Source organism: Triturus cristatus, chromosome 9 (genome assembly GCF_964204655.1).
Source record: "Triturus cristatus chromosome 9, aTriCri1.1, whole genome shotgun sequence".
In the NCBI taxonomy this organism is placed as follows: domain Eukaryota; kingdom Metazoa; phylum Chordata; class Amphibia; order Caudata; family Salamandridae; genus Triturus; species Triturus cristatus.
The window spans coordinates 728,038,560-728,062,191 of record NC_140592.1 but is presented as its reverse complement, the minus strand read 5'-3'; the positions used below and the strand labels follow the sequence as shown (position 1 = coordinate 728,062,191).

General features: G+C 43.5%; 1 protein-coding gene across 3 annotated transcripts in view; it reads right to left on the bottom strand.

Annotated features, from left to right (window-relative positions):
* Nucleotides 1–23,632, bottom strand: part of MAP4K2 (mitogen-activated protein kinase kinase kinase kinase 2) — a 299,578-nt gene that overhangs the window by 116,375 nt on the left and 159,571 nt on the right. For all 3 annotated transcript variants that reach the window (XM_085625928.1, XM_085625929.1, XM_085625930.1), the window contains exons 11-15: nt 13,737–13,818; nt 8,894–9,010; nt 7,134–7,212; nt 6,351–6,418; nt 5,707–5,753 (exon numbers count right to left, since the gene is read on the bottom strand). In XM_085625928.1, coding sequence (XP_085482054.1) covers nt 5,707–5,753; nt 6,351–6,418; nt 7,134–7,212; nt 8,894–9,010; nt 13,737–13,818 — 393 coding nt within the window. The remainder of the gene's footprint in view (nt 1–5,706; nt 5,754–6,350; nt 6,419–7,133; nt 7,213–8,893; nt 9,011–13,736; nt 13,819–23,632) is intronic.

The following is a 23,632-nucleotide window of genomic DNA, read 5'->3' as shown; positions in this document are numbered from 1 at the left end:
TACCGAAGATGGCGTCAGTACGGAAGCGCTGGGTTTCGACACTGAGGAGTTCGGTGCGGAGCTCGGTGTCGAGGTAGAGGCCGGTTTCTTTTTCGGTGCCGAGGTGTGTTTGTGGGCACCGCTGGAAGGCTGGCTCGAGCCCGATCCGCCGGAAGGCTGTTTGGCTTCTTCACCGGGCCCGAAGGTGGGGTGTGTGAAGCAGTGTCTCTGGTCTTGCCTAGGCCCGGAGGCGAAGGCGTGACCAAAGCCTATTTGGGTGTCGGCGCGGGTATGGGGGGGGCTATATTACTCATGACCCTCTGCGCCGGGGTGATGTCCTCTACATCGGAGTCGTTGGATTCGGAAGCACTGACGAGGTCCTCTTCGGTGTGCTGCTGTCCCGGATCTTCGACGTCGTCTCCGAAGATGTCGACTGCAACGGAGGTCGAGGAGTGCGCCATGTTTCGTCTGGCTCTTCGGTCCCAAATAGTCTTTTTCGATCTGAAAGACTTACAGGCCGGACAGTCTCGAGCCTCGTGTTCAGGGGAGAGGCAGAGGTTGCACACCTCATGAAGATCGGTGTGAGGGAATATGGACCCACATCGAGGGCACTTCTTGAATGGAGTTCTTTCCATCAGCCGGGACCGGAGCTTGGGTAGGCCCGAAGGCCGGCGTCGACGACTGGAACCGAAGATTTGTCGATGAGAAGGTGATTGAGGAGATAGCGATCGAAACAATACCGCGATGTGAGTGAGGATTCCGCTTCGATCCTCGAACTGGAAATGTTCGGAACCGGAGCGCGAAGATTACATCCGAGCCCGATGGCGGAAAAAACCAATCTGAGGATGGAGCCGAAGCCCATGCGCAATACAATCCAAAGGAGGAGTCACCGCCTTGTGACTTCCAAAGACTTTCCAAGAGGAAAAACAAACTGCAAACATCCGGACCCAACACCAGATGGCGATCTATGCAAAAGTGTGTAATCTGCAGCTCATATGCCTCGAACATCCTATTATAAGTCCTTTCAGATATATTAAAGCAGTTACAGTAATGCTAACCTCCCTCACAAATAGCCACAGAACACAACAGGGCGTACCTTGCTCCTTTATTTGAAAGAAATCCACACATGGGAGAGAACATCTCTATCATGAGAGGTTGGTGCTTAAGGGGATACTTTTATGGGGATGAGACTTATCCATACCATTTGAAACCATTCCTATATCACAGAATACATACACCTGTACAAGGAGACACACACATTTACTGCACACCTCTACATCTGCTGGTTAATGAGGCCAGAACAAAGTTGACCCCCTTGATCCCTTAGGACATACCACAGCAGGCTGCCCTGGGTATCTTGTCACCATTATCTTGGGAACTTACTGTAATTCGCCTGCTAAGACTCCTGGGCTAGACCTCTCAAGCCTACCTGTCAGCATACTGACAGCATCAACCATTATAATTTACTGTAATGCCCAGGGCTCCGATCACTTGGGTGCCCTTTTATGGTCACTCAGCTTGTTTGCCTACACTTTACAGTGCACTTCATCTGGACTCTGATGTGATGCCAAAGGATGCCGGATACTATGAGCTCTGGAACAATAGGCCAAAATGCCATTCGAGGGCACATGAAACAGTGTGTCAGAATACGTCACAACACACCTGTCCAGCACTTGTGCCACTAACTGGTTCCTAGCCAGCCATAAGGGGAATCTTCCCAGGAAGGTTCAGAAGGGAAGCATCTGAAGGGTAAAACAGCACCAGCTTCCCTCAAGGCTTCCTAACCCTTTTGAAATCTGTTTACCTTTGCCACATGCTTCAAAACATTTGGGTCTATGAATACTTAGGGAATGCTCATTGATCCATCTGGCTGATTATACTCGTCTTGTGCATACTAACAGCCAGACTCTAATCACCTAGTCCATTAAGCCACACATCTGTTGCTACGGGAAGCATACAGTTGTACTACTTCCGCAAGGCTATAAATAGATGTGTCCCCATGAAAGATAACTGGAGCATGCACACAAGTCTTTCATCTTCTTAATAATGCCCCACTCTAGTGACCTAGTCACAACATTTACTATAACACTCATTCTATTGAGAGGAACCCTACACAGAAATTTAAGACAAAACTGACTCCTGCCTCACACATTGATAACTTATATTTTATTTTTATAAATAAAGGAAACAGGGGACCAGCCTGGTTCATTTAAATCCTCCTTCACCTCGAACAAGGCAATCAGCTGAATATTTGTCAGCCCAGTGCAAAAGGTAGCCTGGGCTTCTGAACTAACTTTTCAGGAAAAAGATTGAAAATGTCTTAAGAGTAAAAAAACATATCTGCAAATTGGTGTCTACTTAATATATGGGAGGCCACAGATCTCACCCCCATGGATCAAATTGCTGTGACTGTGGGATTGATAACGGTGAAGCACAATATTGCACGTGAGTGGAGGTCTATCCAAGTGCCCTGTCTGAGTGGCTGGAAAAAAGACATGTACTCGTGCGTGTTGGTGGAGAGGGCTGCATATGAGGGAAGAGGTTGCCCCAAGAAATGGATCAAAATTTGGAGAAGGTGGAACGTTTTCCAAGGTGGAATATGTACTAAGACTGTTCCTCTTGACCCTAATGTCCTTTGTTTGGGACTGTCCACTAATGACGGGCTCTGATGTCCTGCTGGTGGGTTGACGCGGCGGGGTGAGATGAATTCTACGGTTTTCGGTACAACTATGGTTACTTGATTGTGCTGTGATGCTACTAAGGTTACAATTCAATATTCCTGCCTTACTGCTTTTTCTTGCAATAAAAGATTTATTAAAAAAAAAGAATAAAAAACACATGGTCCCCATGTGTGAATATGGGAAGAGTCGAAATTACCCAAAAAGTTTTCAGAACTGTGACAGTGTTCACCAGATAACAAAATGTATTTGCATACTGAAGAAAATGAGAAAGCAAAGAACCCAAGGTATTCCTATTTTTCAAAGGACATTTGTTTCCTCACTGAAATAAAGGTGATTTTTTAAAACGTTCAATTGAAGTGTCTAAAACACTGCAGAATTAGGTAAGCCTAACTACAAACGAGCCATGGTAAAAGGATACCTCGCCATTCAACTTCATAGAGAGGGGCCAGCATGGGAGATCCCCCTGGAATATAGATCACCTGTAGTATCCCTCTAGTCTGATGATTTACTCCTGAACCTCCAAGATATCCACACCAACCTCTCCCCATTACCACTACACTCCGTGCTTTCGCCCAAGCAACCAGTCTCCAGGTCAACTGGGCTAAATTGTCTGTATATCCACTCTGCCCCGGCTTGACTCCATGAGAGATACGCCTTGGGGCAACCACACGCCGCTGGCGAGAAATCATGGTCCGGTACTTTGGTAAATGCGTCTATCACTCCCCAGCTGACCTCTACGATGACAACTTGTGAGCCACCCTGACTGTTAAAATCACAAGTACAATTCTGGAAAAACTTACCACTGGCCACCACTGGAAAGATAGCCCTGTCAAAACCGGTAATCTATCCCAGCTCCTCGACAACTTTATGAATCTCCCTATAGTCCCCAATGGGGTTTTTCACACAATTTCAACACACTATTAGAGGATCTTATCTGGAGAAACAAACACCACCGAATAGGCCTGAAAAAACTGCAGTTGCCAGCTGGCAGAGGCAGTCTAGGTGCTCCGTCCTTCGAAGCCTACTTTCTTGCAGTGCAGCTGCAATGGGTGGCAAGCTGGCTAGAGGGGCACAACTTAGTAGAAACATTACATGGGCCATGCCCTTTAACACCAATCATGATGGTGCTCCCCAAAATCATATCTCCGTCCCCTTGGTCTCTGTAGGTACTCGTGACTTGCAGATGCTTTGCCCAAATACACCTCCTCACACTCCACACTTCCCCACATGCTCCAGCGTTTTCACTGCTGGGCGTCCCAAGCTTCCTTGGAGCTTACTCTGCCCAGAATTGCGGAGTTGGCAGAAACGATCACTGGTCACAATTGGTGACCTCTTTTCTGACGGGCACCTCCTTACCTCTGACCACCTTCTATCTAACTACGACATCCCACTGGGAAAATTCCCCACCTACAGACAAATACACAATATGTCAGGTCCTCTGGTCCGCTCAAAACGAAGAAACCAAAACCCACATTGTCATACACAGACTGCTTACCATGGCAGAGGGCAGTCACTTGATCATATGGATTTATAAGGCAATACGGGGACTCACTAGTGTTTGCCTGACAGCCTTGTGGGGCACATGGGACGATGACTTTGGGAGGGTGCTGAACGACACTGAAAGGGAGCTAGTCATGGCGTTCCCTTAATAGGTCTCTAGGAATGCCAGTTTTAAAAGTATACAATTCTCCATCCTTCATCTAGCTTATTTGCCTCCCGTCCAACTCAATTTCTATTAACCGCAGCAGATCTCCGTTGTCCCCGTTGCTGCTCAGAAGATGCAAATCTTCACCATATGTTGTGGTCCTGACAGGCCCTTACAATAAATTGGTAGGTGATCCATGACGGGCTGCGGGACGTTACGGCACTCACTGACATTTCCACATGGGAGGCCTGCACTTCAGGCCTTTTTAAACTTAGGAAACATTATAAGGTGAGGACGCGCTTTGCAGTCATGGTGCTCTTACTAGGTAAGAGAGCACTTACCCTCCAATGGAGGGCCCCTTGAGCACCAATGGTGGCTGCGTGGCAATTCACAAATGGGGTAAAGCCGAGGGAGAGGCCCTACGCTACGAAGAGGATTGCCACCTTTGCAAACACCCAATTCTCTCAAGAATGGGATACTCCTCCCACCCAATTCCTGCAGCTTACGCCAAACGATGACCTTCCCTAGTCATCTATACCAAACCTGACTAGTGCCTATTTCCGCCCCTATCATTGTTTTACTGCATGATTTCCTGCTATACCCCCACCATCACACCTGCATAGATGTTCTAACACTCAAAAACCTTGCAGTACTGTCACCTCCGCAACCGGAGTCCGCCTAGTAACACCCTGACATCGCTACAACCCAAGGTCCAGCCTGCCACTGCCCCTGAATCACTTTCCCTCCTTCCCTTGTTTAGGGATTACACCTATGTTGGGCAGATAGTTCCACTAATACTCATGTTCCTATTTACAACCTTTTATGAGCTGATGCATATTTTCCCTGCTCTTAGAATATACTCATGTGCACTAGTGATTACTTTTGTTTGCACTGCATTGAAATGTCATTAATCACATTGTGACCCCATCCCAGGGGCTACTACTGCTGTACTTATCCGTTATGACGAAACCTAATAAAAACAATTTTGTGAAAACAAAATGGAGAAAGGATGCAGAGGAAAACATATTAGATGGAACAGAATATAGATATTTGATGGGATTTAGCAACAATTTCTTAATCAGGAACCATGTAGGAATAAATGCAGGTAGTACCAAGCCTTGTGTGAACCTGGGACGCCGTTTCTCCAAAACAAAGACCAATCACAGAGCCATCCCAGATAAACAGACTTAAGAAAATGGAACCTGTGGCCTTAAAGGTACATATAAAGATAGTGTACTTACAAACCTTGGAGGCTCTGGGACCAACAGCAGGTACTGAGTGAATAGATCTCAAAAAGCGTACATAAAAAGACCAGGGTGCACCATCAAACACACAGGACATATCTTGGAAACCCACAGGTCTGAAGTAGTTAAGGAAGAAGAAAATACACCTCATACTTACTGCGTTCCTTCATCACTGTTATGTGCCCACTCATCTTCAGACTGTCTCTGCAAAGAAAATCAGAGAAAAGGTGACATATTACACTAAGCAACACACTGACATTGCCATGACGGGCTGGAGGACACACCAGTTAAAATACCTCTAACAGTGTCAATCATATCTGTGAATGTACTGGATGCCATGATTTTTGTTGACATTTCTAACATGTAACATGCCTTATTGTTCAATAAAGGTTTTTGAAAACAAACCCACAAAAAAGCAACACACTGACATCAAACTATTCCAGCTGCACCACTGGTAAAACAATGCACTGCATTCCTACTCACCACTTATCTAGAGATCTGGAGGCAATCACCAACAACAAGAGCTCCGGTATTTCACCTAGCGCTCCTTAGCCCAGCCACATATGGCCAACACTCTTACACCATCAACCTCAATCACAGCTTCTGCACCATTACATCATGGTTACAGCTCCAACAAAATCATCAATACCATCAGCATATACCATTAGTTTAAAAAGGACTGACCTCACCAGTCAGCTCCAAATATTAAACAATTGCTCCGTGCACCCCCTTCCTGCTTCACTGTGTATCTAGTTCAAGGACTGTAGGTGCCAGAAGAATAAAACTGTAGGTTCCAAGTACCTGTCTTATCGGGATGGAGTATGGTTCTGTTTCCTTCTTCATTGGCGCACCAAACTTCAACTGATGAACTAGAACAATGCAAAATACAAGAGGCATACGTATCACCAAGTGTTAGAAGCAATGACCTCATTATTCTCACACCAGTTTCTTTGTGGAATAAGGCCTGGTAAGGAAATTAGAATAGGGATACACACACACATTTCTACCTGCATATATTTACGAGGACATGCCATTTATTTTAATGAAGAGTTTATATTAACTTTAGGTCTACCTGGATACTGGGGTATGTTGTTCTCTGCAGTCACATAATTTAAAGACACTTGCTCTGAAATACCTGGCCAAACTAAAGGAATCAATACTTGACATAACATGGCCCACACATTTATGGTGCTTGTTTGGCTCAGACATTGTTAGTTAACACAATGAGGACAAGTTCAGTTATCAAAGAGTGTGCACTCACACACACATGTGATTTCTAACTTGTACACTTACTAACACTCATACTTGGACTCTAACATATGCATGTAAAACCACACCCAATCATATGCAGACATTGTGACACACATGTGTTTGCAGATCTAGTAGCTTCTACTCCGAGGGCACAACAGCCCACACGTATATAGGTGCATATCCCTCTAGTCTCACCAATAGAACTCCCACTACGCCAAGAGTGGCTTTGAAGCAGTCGTTATGTACCTGCCCCTACCACTGTAGAAGGCGCAATAGTCTCCAACCATCCCAAATTTAAGAACATGTTAAAAATATGCACCGGCAGGTACTCACACTGGATCTCGGAGGGTGTTCGTCCCACTTGCGTGTGCGTTCCATATGAAGGGATCCTATCTGGGAATATGTTGCAGGTCTGGAAGAAAGTGCATTTGTCACACTGCCTTGAAAGACCAAAACGAAGAGGACCAAAAGTAGGAGTAAGGGTACAGAAGTCTAAATTATAGAGCATTGGAAGGAAGAAAACATAAAAGCCCTTGTTACTGCACCCGACCATAGCTCAGCACACACCATTCCTAAATCTTGAAATGGTACGAAAGGAAGGGGCAATCAAAAAAGATGATTGTCTTCCACGAACTTTAGATACAGTAAAACCCTGGTATTTTGTTTTCAATACTCTACCTCTTCCTTCCTTGACTGTTTTTGAAGTAGAAAAATCTGTTTTTTTCAAGCTTCCATGGATGCTCACCGGTGTAAGAAGGTGACAATGACTAGTCCAGTGTTTTCATCAGAAACATCAACAATTTTAGCCTGTTAGTAAACAAACTGTTACTCAAGTGCAAGCTTGGTTTTATAACTTTGTATCTATGAAAGAGCCTTGTATACAGGGCCACAAAGTGAATATGTCGAACAATCCAGGAATAACGCAACTGAATTTTGGCTGATTTTGTTTTGTTTCTTGACTAATGACATACAAAATTTTGTCTGTTATTTGTTACATGATGTTAGATTATCTAGGACTAGATGAAGGTCATATATGTATTAATAAGTAAAATAATAGGAATAGTAATAGGGTGTCGTTTTTTTCTTCACTGCACTTCAAATAAGGAGCTCAGCCAAAAGCACCGATTATTTATTCTTTTAAAAAGAAAAACCACTGAAACATCACACATTTAGTTGTATAGATTTAGTATGAAACGCTGTTGTAAATTGTTCTAGGACCTTTCACTGCAGGAAAGGAACTGGACATATGTATCATGCTGGTGACTGCCCAGTAGTGAATTTGCTGCTTAATCTACTAGTTTTTACCACCTGTCTTCAAGCCTGTACTTTTTAGAGTCAACTTTTACTACCCTTTCTTGTGACTCATTTCTGTTTTCCATGAACAGGTGGCATCAATGTCGACATTGTCGTGACCAAGAAGTAAGGTGTTTGGCAGACATGGCCCGTCTCCATGTTTGTTCTTTCCTCAATTCTATGTGCGCCTCCCAAATGTACTTTCTTAATTTTTCTATTACAAAGTCTACCATATACTCCTGTCTCTCTGCATCCCCTTCCGCTCAGCTGCGGTGGGGCTATCTGTTCTAACGAAGAAAAGCAAGCATGGAAAAAACAGTGGTGAGGCTGCGGCATAATAGAGTCCATGCACTCGTGTAAATATTTTGAACAAAATAGCATTCTTACAAGAAACCTCAAATCTAACAAATACAATTACATACATTCAAAGCAGGTTGACTTTGTTAAACAAAAATTCTCCCCAAGATAGCAGTTGTTTAATTCACCAGAGTTTGAGTAGTAGCAGTGAGAAGTTTAAAATCTTCATCCTTTTCCTAAATGATTTTCGAATTTACTGTTGGGCAAACCACCATCTTGGTAAAGGGACATGCAAAATGGATGTCCTGGACATCCTGGGGGAGCACAAAGGCTACTACCTTCTTCAAGCAAATTCTAAACATTAAAAAAATTGTATTTAGATTCAAAGATGTGACATTCCATAGGCATTTGTTTAAAAAAGTTGCTTCTACTAAGCCCATGAAGATTACAGCACTGTAAGGGGTTGTTTCACACCTCTGAAGGAGAGGGCAGCAAGAGCTTACCTCGAGGTCGCAGTCATCCAGTGCGTTCACATTGTCCAGGTCGGGGTCGGGGTTGTTAGCTTTGTCGAGTAGTTCAATGACCAGCGAGCGGCTGAGTGTCTGGGTCATGAACGTGTGCTGTGAGGTGAAAACAATGTATAATAATTACTTGCTTTTATATATATATATATATAGTGTTTCATACCGCACATGTGATGTTTCTTAGTGCTATATGCAATGAAGATAAAATTGCTAACAAATTTTGGCTGTACGATTGGGATTCTGTACAAAATAGAGATTGCTTTGGTAGATGAAAGTCTTTTGCTAAATTGTCAAACAGAATGAAATTTATTTCCACATATGTCTAATTCTGACAGCTATAGCATTGTCACTCGTATTTTTTTCACATAGCAATATTTGTCATTGGCATGGGTGAAACTTGCTGACATACACCTTTTCAGTTTTGCCAAGCATGTGATCTTTGCTTCACTTGGTATCTATTTCATACATAGTGGACTGTTCAGTATTTTTACATAATACTGGACAAAACTGACACATAATCAAAACAACAATTAGAAGTGTTATGTACCCCAATCTGGCCCTAAATAGCGAAGGAATATTCTACTTACCAGTATGCATCTGTTCTTGGCATGTAGAGCTGCAGATCTACACACTTTTGCATAGATCGCCATCTGGTGTTGGGCCCGGATGTTTGCAGTTTGTTTTTCCTCTTGGAAAGTCTTTGGAAGTCACGAGATCGGTGACTCCTCCTTTGGATCGTATTGCGCATGGGCTTCGGCTCCATCCTCAGATTGTTTTTCGCCAGCAGGGAAAGATGGAGCGTAGTAGTAACAGTGAAGCTGCCCATGTGTGTGCTATCTAAATAAGATAAGCTGGAACAGATAAAGGTAGCCGGGGAGGCGGGTGGGCGTGTGTAGATCTGCAGCTCTACATGCCAAGAACAGATGCATACTGGTAAGTAGCATATTCCGTTCGAGGCATATGAGCTGCAGATTACACACTTGTGCATAGATTATATAGCAGTACCCACCGTTAGCGGCGACCACCCGTATCTGTTGCAGTGGTTTGAAATAATGTTTTGAGTATAGCCTGGCCCACACTAGCTTGTTGCTTAGTTTGCACATCTACACAATAGTGTTTGGTGAAAGTGTGCGGTGTTGACCATGTAGCTGCTTTGCAGATATCATCTAATGGGATGTTCCCTAAGAATGCCATGGAAGCCCCTATTTTTCGTGTAGAATGGGCTTTCAGGGGAATGGATAGCGTTTGCTTTGCTTTATGGTAGCAGATTTGAATGCATTTTACAATCCACCTAGCTATCCCCGATTTTGAGTTTGGGTTACCTTTGTGTGGTGGAGAGAAAGAAACAAACAGTTGTTTGGTCTTACGGGAAGGTTGTGTTCTCTGAATGTAGTAGAGTAAGGCTCGTTTCACATCCAGTGTGTGAAGAGCCCTTTCTGCAACGGTCTGTGGTTGCGAGAAAAACACTGGTAGTTCTACTGTTTGGTTTAGGTGAAAGGGAGAAATGACTTTAGGGAGGAATTTTGGGTTGGTACGGAGAACAACTTTGTTATGGTGCATTTGGAGAAAAGGTTCTTGAAGGGTAAGTGCTTGTATCTCACTGACCCTTCTAAGGGAAGTGATGGCTACAAGAAAGGCGTTTTTCCATGTTAGGAACTGTATTTCGCATTTATGGAGAGGTTCGAAGGGAGGCCCCATTAGCCTTGTGAGAATGATATTTAAGTTCCACACAGGTGAGGGTGGCACTCTGGGGGGAATTATTCTTTTAAGGCTTTCCATGAAGGCTTTAATGGCAGGTACTCTGAAGAGTGAGAGATGTGGCCTGTTTTGTAGGTAAGCTGCAACAGCTGCGAGGTGTAGTCGAATGGACGTATAGGCTAGATTGCACCTTTGTAGGTGGAGTAAGTAGCCTATTATGTGTTGAATTGACACGTCCAGTGGATTGATGGTGTTGTTATGGCAATAAACAACAAAACGTTTCCACTTAACGGCGTAGCACGCTCTAGTGGTAGGTCTTCTAGCTTCTCTGATGACGTTCATACAGTCAGGGGGAAGATTTAGGTACCCGAATTCTAAGATTTCAGGAGCCAGATCGCAAGGTTGAGCTGCGCTGGGTCCGGGTGCTTGATCTCTCCATGGTTCTGGGTTAAGAGGTGTGGAGAGAGAGGTGTAGTTTTTGGTGCGGCACTACAGATAGTTCCAGCAGTGTGGTATACCACGGTTGTCTGGCCCACGTTGGAGCTACTAAGATTAGTGTGAGGGAGTGTTGTTGTAGTTTGCGTACCACTAGTAGAATGAGTGGGAGAGGCGGAAAAGCGTACGCAAATTTGCCTGACCAGTTCATCCATATCGCATTGCCTTTGGACAATGGGTGTGGGTATCTGGTGGCGAAGCTTGGGCATTTGGCGTTTTCGTGGGTGGCGAAGAGGCCTATCTGTGGATGCCCCCACATTTGAAAGTATGGGTGAAGAACTTGCGGCTGAAGCTCCCACTCGTGGATCTGTTGTGTCTGTCTGCTGAGCAGATCTGCCACTGTGTTTTGGACTCCTGGGACATGCTGAGCTAGGAGAAAGATTTTCTGGGGTATCGCCCATCTCGATATGCTCTGTGCTAGGTGAGAGAACTGTGATGAGTGTGTGCCGCCTTGTTTTTGGATATAATACATGGCTGTCATGTTGTCTGTCCGGATCAGGACTGCCTTGCCTGAAATTTGGGTTTGAAAGGATTTTAGGGCTAAAAAGATTGCTAGTAACTCCAGATGATTGTTGAGGTGTCCACTTGCCCTGTGTGGTGAGATGTAGTAGATGAGGTTCCCAGCCGGAGAGCGATGCGTCCGTTGTCAGTACTATTTGGGGAACCGGGTCCAGGAACGGTCGACCTTTGGAAAGGTTTGTGGTGTTTCACCACTGCAGAGAGCGATGGGTGCGACCGTCTACCAACACCAGATCTGTTAAGTGACCCTGGGCCTGGTTCCATTGGCGCGCTAAGCACTCTTGGAGAGGACGCATCTGGAGTCTTGCGTGAGGGACTATGTAAACGCAAGAGGCCATCCTCCCTATTAGTTGCATAAACACTCGAGCTGGAAGGGAGTGTTGCAGTGCGAATTTTGCGCGTAGAGCTTGAATGCTTGAAATCCTGGCCGGATTGTGGTAGGCTAGTGCTCTTGAGGTGTCTATGGTGGCACCGAGGTATTGTTTTATGTGGGATGGTTGAAGATGGGACTTCTTGTGGTTTACTGTGAAGCCCAGCTGGTGGAGTAATTGAATGGTGGTAGATGTGTGTTGAACACACTGATTGTACGACCCAGCTTTTATCAGCCGGTCGTCTAAGTATGGGAAGACGTGGATGTGTTGTCTTCGTAAATGTGCTGCTACCACTGCTAGGCACTTGGTGAATACCCTTGGCGCTGTTGTGACTCCAAACGGGAGCACCTTGAATTGGAAGAGTTGTCCGTCCACTACAAATCTGAGGTACTTGTGGTGAGCTTTGTGCACCGGAATGTGAAAATACGCGTCTTTTAGTTCTAGGGTGGTCAAAAAGTCGTTTTGGGAGAGGAGCGGAAGTACCTGCTGAAGCGTTACCATATGAAAATGGTCGGAGTGTATGTATGTGTTTAGGGGCCGGAGATCTAGGATGGGCCGCAGAGTCTCGTCCCTTTTTGGTATGAGAAAATATAGGGAGTAGACTCCCATGTTTTGTTGGTTGGTAGGAACGGGTTCTATTGCTTGTTTTTGTAGGAGGGAGACTACCTCCTGCTTTAGGAGTATTAAATGTTCTTGTGACATTGGGCGCTGCCTGGGTGGAATGTTTGGGGGGGTAGATATCAGTTCTAGGCAGTAGCCTGATTGAATTATTTGTGTCACCCATTTGTCTGAGGTGATGGTAGCCCAGACGGGAAGGAAATATTGGAGTCTGCCCCCGACCGGAGTGGAATGGTCTGGGGAGAGTGGGGGTCCTCTTCGGTGTACTGCTCTGGAGCGTCGATGCCTTCTCCGAATATGTCGTACGGAATCGTCGTCGAGGAGTGCGCCATAGTTCTTCTGGCTCTTCGGTCCCGAATATCATTAATTTATAGAAAGATCGTGTATTTCTGATCGACGCACTAAATAGTCTGTGGTTATTCAGCCACTGATCAGCTGGAGAAAGAATGCAATCTTTAAAAATAAAGCATTTATTTTATGAAGATAAACAGCGTTAAGACAATTAAATGGTTAGCTTTTAAAATAAATAAGTCCAGAAATCAGGAGACATGGCAGAGCTGGGCCAGAGGAAGGACAGTAGTTCTGGAGATAAATAAAGTGGAAGGTTTTAATTTGGTGGTCACCAAATTGTGAATGAAAGTTTCTCAGGTATTGAAAGTTTGTGCTTTACAAGTCGATGAAAATTTTTTTTGATGCTCTCATTTCTACTACTCAAGGAAAGGACCTTTGTGAACTTCCTGAACTTTGTGTATTTAACACAGACACATTGTCTAGTCTTCAATTGCAGTTGTTGCATTTCAGTTCTGTTTTAAAATATGTTTATTACATTTTTGCTTCTTGAATATCATTTAGTATTGTAGCGTTTCCACAATAAAGGAAATGTCTCTATACTTCCATATACAATAAAGCAGACCTATGAGCATAGATCTATGTGCTGGCAAAGAGTGTTCCTCTCTGGAAATGTGTAGAATTGCTAGAAAAATGGAACAGTAAGGTTGTTGTCCTTCTAAGATAAACAATTACAGCTTGGAATCCCAGTATATGTGTTACTACTGACCAAAGTAAGACAATGAATCACAAGGTAAAAAAGCCATAGCTAGTCTCCTTGCCCCCAAATTTACCTGCAAGAGCTTCTCAGCAGTTGGCCTTTTTTTGGGACTTTTGGTTAGTGCAAGTTTGAGGAACTGGTGAAAGTCGTGTGACCTGCAAGAAAGAGAGAGTGGACAATTGAGAGGAGTTCAGACCCAAGTGTTCTTTAAACAACCCAGCCTGCCCCTAGAGTAAACAACAGAACAATCTACTTATCTCATGTTCATCAAAGCTCTACACTCAGTACAAAATGCTGGAAACTTCACTGACATGATCATGCACGACCCTGACACAATCTTCATCACAGAAACATAACCCATTCACACATGTTCTTTACATCCTCATCACCATAAGCTGCAAGATCGGCTGTGAGTGAAAGTTTTATTAATTTTTTTACTATTTTTATCGAGCAGAGAAAATACATACATTGAGTAGGTGCTTGAAATAAAACAAAAACATTTTATAGATGATATATATATAAAACAGATAATATCAACCTGCTCTTGATCATTAGCCGTAATATGTATACAGAATAGAAATTATACATTTTCAACAATTCAAAGTGCAACGGATATTTCTGATGCTCTAAACAGGTTCTTAAATGCCTGACACATACCACGTTCATTTGATTAGAAAAGTGCGCTAGGATATTTGTAGTAAAAGGTAAAGTGCAGTATATTCAATTAGGCCTGATTTAGAGCATCTGTTCAGAAGCAAAGCGCTATCTAATCTTTGAAAAAGCCATGATCCATCAAGCATAACGTGCAATCAACAATTAAAGTACAACAGTGCTACTCAGAAATATTATAAATTACTAAACCCATTCTCAATACAATGCACTATTTTAAAGAAAGAAAGCGCTTAAGTGCATGAAAAGTACAATGAATATGGAGGCGCAGCAATATTACTCGGGCGTATTTTGCATTCCCAAATGCATTCTCCATAGAGTACATTATCCTAAACGGAAAGTCTCTTAGTGCATGAAAAGTGCATAAGTGCATAAAAAGTGCACCCCGGACTGCAGAGCAAAGAAAGATTAAACCTGATTCAGGACATTTTCTAGCAAACACTACCCCCAAATTCCATAAACTATTACTGAGTGGATGTTCATTGATAGTCTACACTAGGAACCAAATTTACTGTATTGGTGGAGGGTACTTGTGGGCTAATCTTTCATGGTAAGATACAGAGATTTAAAATAACTTTACACCTTATATCAAGTATGTATTGCCAAATGGCATTGAGCCTTTTGAAACCGCCTATACGCTTTAAATATGCCTCTTCAAACTTCATAGTACGAAACATTTTATTCTTCCAACTCTGGACTGTCAGGATCATAGCAGTCCTCTGATTCTAGAAGATGAATGAGTGTGCAATCGTCAAAGCTATGGGAATAATGTATTGTTGGCCTTTCACCCGTTGTAGGCTCCTTGTTGAGGAACCAAATAGGTTGTGAGTGAAAGTTAAGAGATTTTGCTTGCGTTCCTAAGTTATTCAAGCCCTTCAACCAGGATTCCACAATCCTCAAATCAACTGCGCTCCTCACCTGTCATTTGCCTTACATGCAGTCATGTTCCTCCTGATCAGTTGACCCCCAGAATCCAACAAAATATAATCAAAGATTTTGTCATATTGCCACCACGTCCATTTATCATTTGAACAAAGGTTTCCTTGGAGACTCAACATCCAAGATGACTCCACACAGAACAAAATAACAGAAACCTTCAGCAACCTGCTCAACACCCTCAACATTTTACAAAACCTCAATAAAGCAATCCATACCAAAGGCAACATTCTTAGGCTGATCCTCAAGGACACCCCAAAGATCAAATGCTGTTCAACTACTCAGGATGGCTAACTAAAGTCCCACTAAGAAAAGGTTTATTAAAAAAAACAATGCCAACCTCCCTACAACACTTACAGCAAAACCTAATCACTCCAGTGAGCACAGTCAATTTTACAACTAATGCCAGCTTTCTGCTTGACCCTGAATACAGCCCACTAAAACAATGAGTAAACAAATGACCCAATGAAAATATGATCCCCCAAACCAAAGTCTTCCACACCCAGTACTCTGAAGAACTAAACAACACCCAGTACTCTCAAGAAGTAAACATAAGCCAAAAAGGAAAGGAGGATGACCATGCCACAAGATAAAGTAGTACAACCAAAAGCTACACTCCATTTCCAGCCAAAAAACCTACCAGGCCTCGAAATCACAGAAAAAAGTTACCAGACCTACAGGTCTAGTAGGTTGAATAATCTACCCCATAAACTTGACCCATAAACTTGTCTCAAATTGTGAGATACTAGGCACATTTTTGATTTCGGCGAGATGCCTTTTTCTTCATCATCACATACAGGATCACATTCAAATATGTGAGTTCAGCGTGTCTGCTGTACAAAAAAACTTGTTTGTTTGATTTAATAGACTAAACTTTTATTTCATGTATAGTAAAATCTAGTCCACATATAGAGGACACATGAACCCTGCCTGATTTTTTCTCTTTGTTCCTGAACAGTATTGTCATCAGGGCAGGGGTAGGAATGTTTCTCAGTTCATATTAAAAAAACTTGCACTTTTGTATATGTCACAAAGCATGATGGGGTAGGGCTCCGCCATTTACAGATGGACATTTAATTCGAGGTTTCTTGCAGAGTTACTAACGGGTAACAAATGATTTATAAACAAGGCTAATCACCTAACGCGATACATGTTTGATTTTTGTTTGGTCATCCCCTCACTGAAAACTGAGAATGCAAATTCAATTAGAGGTTTGCATGAAGTGACTATTTCTGATTGCTTGTTCAAGGAACTAACCATAACAAGCATTTGCAATGCAACAGGTCTCGCATTTACACAAGTTTGAGCTATTGGCATTGTAAATGACAATGCCTTTTATTTAGGTTTTGGTTTTTGAAACACAAATGAAAAACATTGTCAAGCACTAATAAAACCAGTCTTGTTGCAGTAATGTGCAAGAATGTGGTGCATCGCTAAATACTTATAAGATCCCAACGGCGAGACCGATTGCATTGCAAATGCTTGTTCCTATTCTATCTACTCACCACATCCATAACACTACAAATGCCTTCAGGAAATGATTCCGATATTGGTTCTAGGAAATTTAGGCTCCTCCTTAGAGCCATGGATATTATCATGTCCCAGTGGTGGTCCTTCACCAGAAGTTTCTTCTACTTGCAGTCCCCTTGACACTCTTTCATAAACTTTTCACAGGAATTGGCTGTTTTAAAGAAATCTGCCCACTGTATTTAGTCAAGGGAGGTGGTGTGGCACTGAATAATCATTGTTTTGTAATATAAAGTTCTCTTTTGATATCGGTATTGTTCCAAAAGAACTAAAGACAGCAGTGTTCCTTTCCTTCTGGTAAAAGATTTTACCCAAGAAAACAGATCCGTATCATCTTAGAACCATTTTGCAACTACCTTTCCCAGCACAGGTGATGCAGATGGAAATGCTCAGCTAACTGCTAAGCATCTTTAACGTACATGGCTGTTTGAATCTGATTCCGATCGACTTCCACTCTGTGCAGGTCTCCATTTTGGATGCTATGAGTCGGTGACCAGATTTACTAACATTTTGAGTCAGGATTGCGCCACTTTTTTGGCACATCCATGACGCAAAATGATAGTGGATATTTACAAACCCACACAAGGGGTGATTTGCATCGCCTTGTAAAATAAAATGTAACACAATGCAGTGGATTTAATTCTGGAAGGCATTCCATGGGTGGAACATCAGCTTCCCCATGCATCCACCCATGGAGTTCATGCAATCCCAGATATACAAAGGTTTGTAAACCTGGGGTTGTGTGAAATCGAGGCTCAGCGAGGAGAAAAATATTTTTTTCTCCTGGTTTTTAGCTCTTTCTATGTGTGCTGCAAACTGCAGGACACAGAAAGAGAAACATGCCTCAAGAGGTTGTTTTTGTGCAGGAAGGTATCCTTCAAGCAGAAAAACAATTCTCCTTGTAAATCAGGCACACTTGCACCGTGGTGCTAGGGGGCCTGCGTTGGGGTGCTAGGCTGCCTGCAGTGCACCAACACTATGAATGAGCAGCAGTGTGCCATGTCTTTGTAGATGTGGCTCATTTCTGCTCTCTCCCTTTCACGAAACGCAGCACAGCAAGTTGCCTTGCTACATTGCGTTGCATGAAAGGTTACTAAATCTGGTCCCAGATCTCTAATGAAGCTGATGAAGTAGCCATGGACCTTTTCTATCTATCAATGACTTTCAACACAATGGAACTATGCTGATATTCTAGAACCACTAGGGTCACAAGCAACCCATAGGCTTGATACATTTGTTTTATACTGAACGCTGCCGGTCAGTTGCACTTCCACTGTATTCGTCTCAATGGGAGCTAAAATATCATACGCAAGATTGGTGACATGGTCACCTTGTTTTTCAACACATATGTCTGGCCATTGACCATGTTCATGGGAATATTTGGTTCTGATTTTAATACTTTGCAGATAATAACAACATACTCCTGCATGCAAACTGATCATTCTTGTAACTACGTTCAAATACTGCATGCTCACCTCTCGAATGAATCAGCCATAATTTAAGTTGAAAAATTGAAAAATGGTCATCTGGCTGAGTGTATAGGGCCCTAAGCCATTCCAGTCGATCATCTCTATCTCCAAGTTATTTTAAACTCTGAATTAGATACATATTTCTGAATAAGGTCAGTTGTAAGGAATGCCTTCTACCAACTCTTAAGTCTATTGCCGTACCTGTCCTTCCTAGGCAAGGCCTCCTTCAGGTTGGACTATTGAAGTGGAGTATGATGGAGCAAGGTTTCATACGTAAAGAAACTTGCTTGGACTCAACCCTCTCGAAATAAAATGTAACTTATTAATCAACATGTTTTGTGATACTAATAATTGCACCACGTGACATTTTAGTATCTAGGGGAAGCTTGACAATGTGCTTTTACTAATAGTAACCCGAGTGTCCTAAAAAAGGCAGCCGAAAACATGGGAACCTTTCTACGCATGTGTCTGCTACATCTACGTAGTATGATGTATCTATGCTTTTGGTGGGAATTATTTGCAGCTGCGCACTAGTACCAAAGATGGCTGCTTTATGCTTCACATACTAATGCACATGCTCGTGCTCGAACTAAACTTTGTACGTCCTTAATGGTATAGTTAAAACAAAGTAATGGGTTAGAGTAGAAATAAGTGGTATATAGTGCATTCATTTATTTCCGTATTTTAACATGTCTCTTTGACTTTATTATTAGGTCGTAATTGGGCCTGAAGGGTGTCGCAAACTCCATTTTGAAAAGGCTGCGTCTGCGCAGATGGTCACAGAAATCCTTGAAGCACTGTCATTGAACCACAGCCAAAGTCCTGACTTACTCGCAATGTTTTTGGGAACCTGACCGTATGACCCCAGGAGAGGAAGAAATATGGACTGTATTTAATACATTGTATATGATTTGAAACAAATATTGCTGGGTGGTATAAAAGCCTGGGAAAGTAAATTATGGGCAGAAACATTGATCAACTTTATTGAATGGAAATGATCTCATACTGGTATGGTGTGATGACCTCTCCTCGCCTTTCTGACCAATCAAATGAAGGGAATACACATATTCGCAACATTGGGGGGGTGGTACATACCCTGGAAAATGGTATAACTAAGGTAGGTTCAGTTAGTTAGATTGTCAGACTTGTCACAGACCTGTCACTGACCCAACGTATGCTGGAGAAGAATCGTGGATGCCGCAGACCTCAGAGGGCTGGCCGAACACTCTGAAAGAAGAATCGGGAAATTGCTGGGTGAGAAGACTCTGTCACCCAGAAGGGATTTTGAGAGTAGCCGCAGAGAGGGGTGTGACACTGGCGTTGCACTTAGCAGAGGTTACCTGTCCTGTCTTGCACCTGTCCTGTTGGCATCTGATTAGACGGGAGCCTTTCCTTGTCCCAGCCCGTGCCCAGGGTTGGTCCTCGCACCATTCTAGGTAAATATAATCTGTGTGGTATGTCCTTGTGCCGTTTCCCTTTTTCACCCTTTCCAAGTACCAATGTCTAAAAGTAATCTCGTAAAATCTCTAAAAGATCTTTGTCTTGATCATTATTTTCCTGTTTGAAAAGTGTTTGACCGCTCTTGTTTGGAACTTGGCTCACAGAATATTGCATAGATAAAGCGTTTAAAACTTTTCCAGAGTCTGTGGTTAATTTTTAAGGTAAATGTTATGTTATACCTATTATTCTAACTCCTTTGATCCATAGATTTAGGACTTCGGGTACAAGTGACAAGGATTTAGTAATTCATGGTGTACAGGTATAAGTCCTAAAGGTGAATAAAATTCTGATAGGCAGGAAGGAAATTGGAGTACCGGTTCATAGTGTGAATGTTTATGGGCCCAGGTGAGTATGGTAAACTGAGCTGGTAATCCAGCGCCATCAGTATTTCTTTGGTAGCAGAGTTATGGTTAGGGCAGGCGCCCAATCAGAAGCGGCCTGGGCAGCGCTGCTTGCTGCACGCCCCTCCTCGAAGCGCTGCAGTCACCGTGGGGTGCCGCAGGCACGTGCATGTACGCGCAGACACGCACGCGCACAGACACTAACAGGACTCTCACAGACACGTGTCCACTGTCATTGCACACCCAATAGTGGCGTTATAAACTTCATGGCTGTTCCTCTGTGTTTGCAAGGGATGGCAGGACCACTAATTGCCTGCACGTGACACAATATCTGATGTCATAAACTTATGACGAAGTAAAGTGGTTTCCATCCGCAAAGGTCTTCTCAGCCTCTTCAGGGGTATTAAGTGCTATGTAAATGATATATATATATAGATATTATCTACTGGCGGTCGCCAGTAGATAGTTATAGTTAGGATCGTGTTTCCATAGGAAATCTCAAAATTCTATTTTGAATAACTTTGGCGCCGGTTGACGAATCCTCGCGAAATTCTCAAAACTAATGGGGCGCTCCGCTCAGCTGCTACCCTGAAAGTCTCGGGGTGATTCGTCAAGGGGGGGCCCGAGAAAAAAGGGGGGTCCCAAAACGCGTTTTCCCCATGCATTTTTCCATAGGACCTTTAGTTGAAGGTACAGCCCGAACGGCTGAACAGAATTACTTGAAATTTGGCAGAGAGGTAGTCCTCAGGTCAGGGAAGTGCCTTTTGCAGGTCTGGTGTCAATCTGTTCAGTATTTCCTGAGAGAATAGCATTTAAAAGCATATAAATATCTATACGCGCGCACCGTGCGCGCACTATGCGCGCACCGTGCAGTGCACGAGCGAAATTCTGATTGGTTGATAGATGTCAGTAAACATTCGAATCGGTCGAAATCAGGAAGTGTCGGCCGCCATTTTGTCTGTCGCACTGAAAAGGAAAGGTGGAAAAAGGTGGAAAACGTGAAAAGGGGGCAGGGAAGAGAGTTCCTGACCCCCTAGCCTTTGTCAGGGGGTCACAGAAGGACCCCCAAGGGTGAAAAAAACATTTTATTATTTTTTTTAAAAATCGTGGGGGGGCGCGCACGGTGCGCGCACGGTGAAAAACCTTGAAAAAAAAAAATAATAATAAATACATAACTTAGCATTTAAAAAACCGTACAAATTCACTTAAAAAACCATAGGTTTCACACACGTTATAGTTAGGAATTAGCATTTAAAAAACCTTGCAAATTCACTTAAAAAAACCATAGGTTTCACACATGTTATAGTTAGCTGGACATTTCACTCGTAAAAAACCAATGAAATTCCCCCGTTATAGTTAGTTCAGATAACTATACCTCGCGCGACCGCCACTCTATCACAAGGATGATGTCATGAGTGATGCCACTGACCATGTCATGAGTGATGTAATATGTGACGTCATGAGCAGTGGATTGCGGGCGTGCGAGTTATAGTTATCTGAACTAACTATAACGGGGGAATTTCATTGGTTTTTTACGAGTGAAATGTCCAGCTAACTATAACATGTGTGAAACCTATGGTTTTTTAAGTGAATTTGCAAGGTTTCTTAAATGCTAATTCCTAACCATAACGTGTGTGAAACCTATGGTTTTTTAAGTGAATATATAGATATATATATATATATAACAATACTCAGTCTCGTAAACTGAAGATCTCTCCTCAAGAAACAGAAGCAAACCCAAGGTGCGGTGAAAATTATTTATTTAAATATAGTAGACACCACCGCCGCCATTACGCGTTTCAGCCCGTTACAGGCCTTGGTCACATGATGCGCAACACAACGGATCCACCTTTTAAATATGCTTAGGGTGAGTCACATGTGCAAATGGCCCATTCAGTTAACATCGCGGGGTCGGGTTTCTCATAACTTGGGGCCAGCATAATTCTTAACCCCCTCGGGATTCTTCCAACCTCCAAGTAACGAGATATTGACTTGTGCTCCCACCATTTCGCCTGTTCGGCGCGCCTGATTTTCTCCAACTTCCTGAATTGTTCTTTTAAGTTATTACATTCCCCCCTAATTGCACCGATGTTTACTGGTGAATCAGTCTCATTATTGGGAGAATCATCAAACATTGTGCATGCTGCCGCTTCCCTGCCTCGTAGCGCATCGGCAAACATGGTGTCAAAATTATTTTGTTCCCGCTACCACTTTAGATTACCTCGGGCGCTCCCGTGCGCAATCAATGTGGCAACTCCTCCGCCGAGTCTATGTAATGCCTTTAACCGCCTGGGGTTTCGACGTCGACTGATCCTCCGACCCGGTTCCTCGTCTTCCTCTGTTGCGGTAAGGATTTCTTTACTGCTCGGGGGCCGCGGGCGTCTTTCAAACGAAATCCTTTGCGGTTTTCCGGAAACCCGGAAATGAGCTCTTTTCCCACTCGGCCCTTCGTGGAGGAGGGGTTTACTGATACCGGTAAAGCTCCTCCGGCACTGGATACAACAATACTCCGTCTCGTAAACTGAAGATCTCTCCTCAAGAAACAGAAGCAAACCCAAGGTGCGGTGAAAATTATTTATTTAAATATAGTAGACACCACCGCCGCCATTACGCGTTTCAGCCCGTTACAGGCCTTGGTCACATGATGCGCAACACAACGGATCCACCTTTTAAATATGCTTAGGGTGAGTCACATGTGCAAATGGGGATAAATCATGGACATAGAAGTTTACGTAACGTATACATTGTCAGTTTGTCTTCACCAAACAATGCCCATCACATCTAGCAATATATATCAGCTCCAGTGGTTGCCCGATCTTAGGAAGCACTCTATGCCATCAATGGTTTTCAAAGGAATGCACCACCCTGAAAGCGGGGGCCAAGTGATTTGGATATATCGAATCGCGCCTTGGAATGCCATGCTGGATTGAAACGGGACCTGCATGCTGAGGCCCATCTGGGGGCCAGTAACTTTGTAGCAGCTAATTAGTGCAGACATCGAGAAAAGATGCGCTCTGAACTACCCGGCCCAGAATGCCTTGCACAGGCTCACATCAGCAGTCCATCCAGGACGGGAAAGAATTGTACTTAAGGAGTGGGCGGGACCAGAGCGTGCACGCCTTCACTATGTCCGAGCCTCTGAAGAAGAAGGTTCCTGACTTTGAAACGCGTTAGGCATTACGGACTTCTGAACTGCTTAATGCATCAACAAGCAGAATCCCTGTTTGCACCAATAAAGGTTTTGAAAACCATTGATGGCATAAAGTGCTTTCTATGATCGGGCAACCCCTGGAGCTGTTATGTTTTGGCGGCAGGCCCTGCCGTCAGGAATGCACCACCCTGAAAGCGGGGGCCAAGTGATTTGGATATATCGAATCGCGCCTTGGAATGTCATGCTGGATTGTAACGGGACCTGCATGCTGAGGCCCATCTGGGGGCCAGTAACTTTGTAGCAGTTAATTAATGCAGACATCGAGAAAAGATGCGCTCTGAACTACCCGGCCCAGAATGCCTTGCACAGACTCACA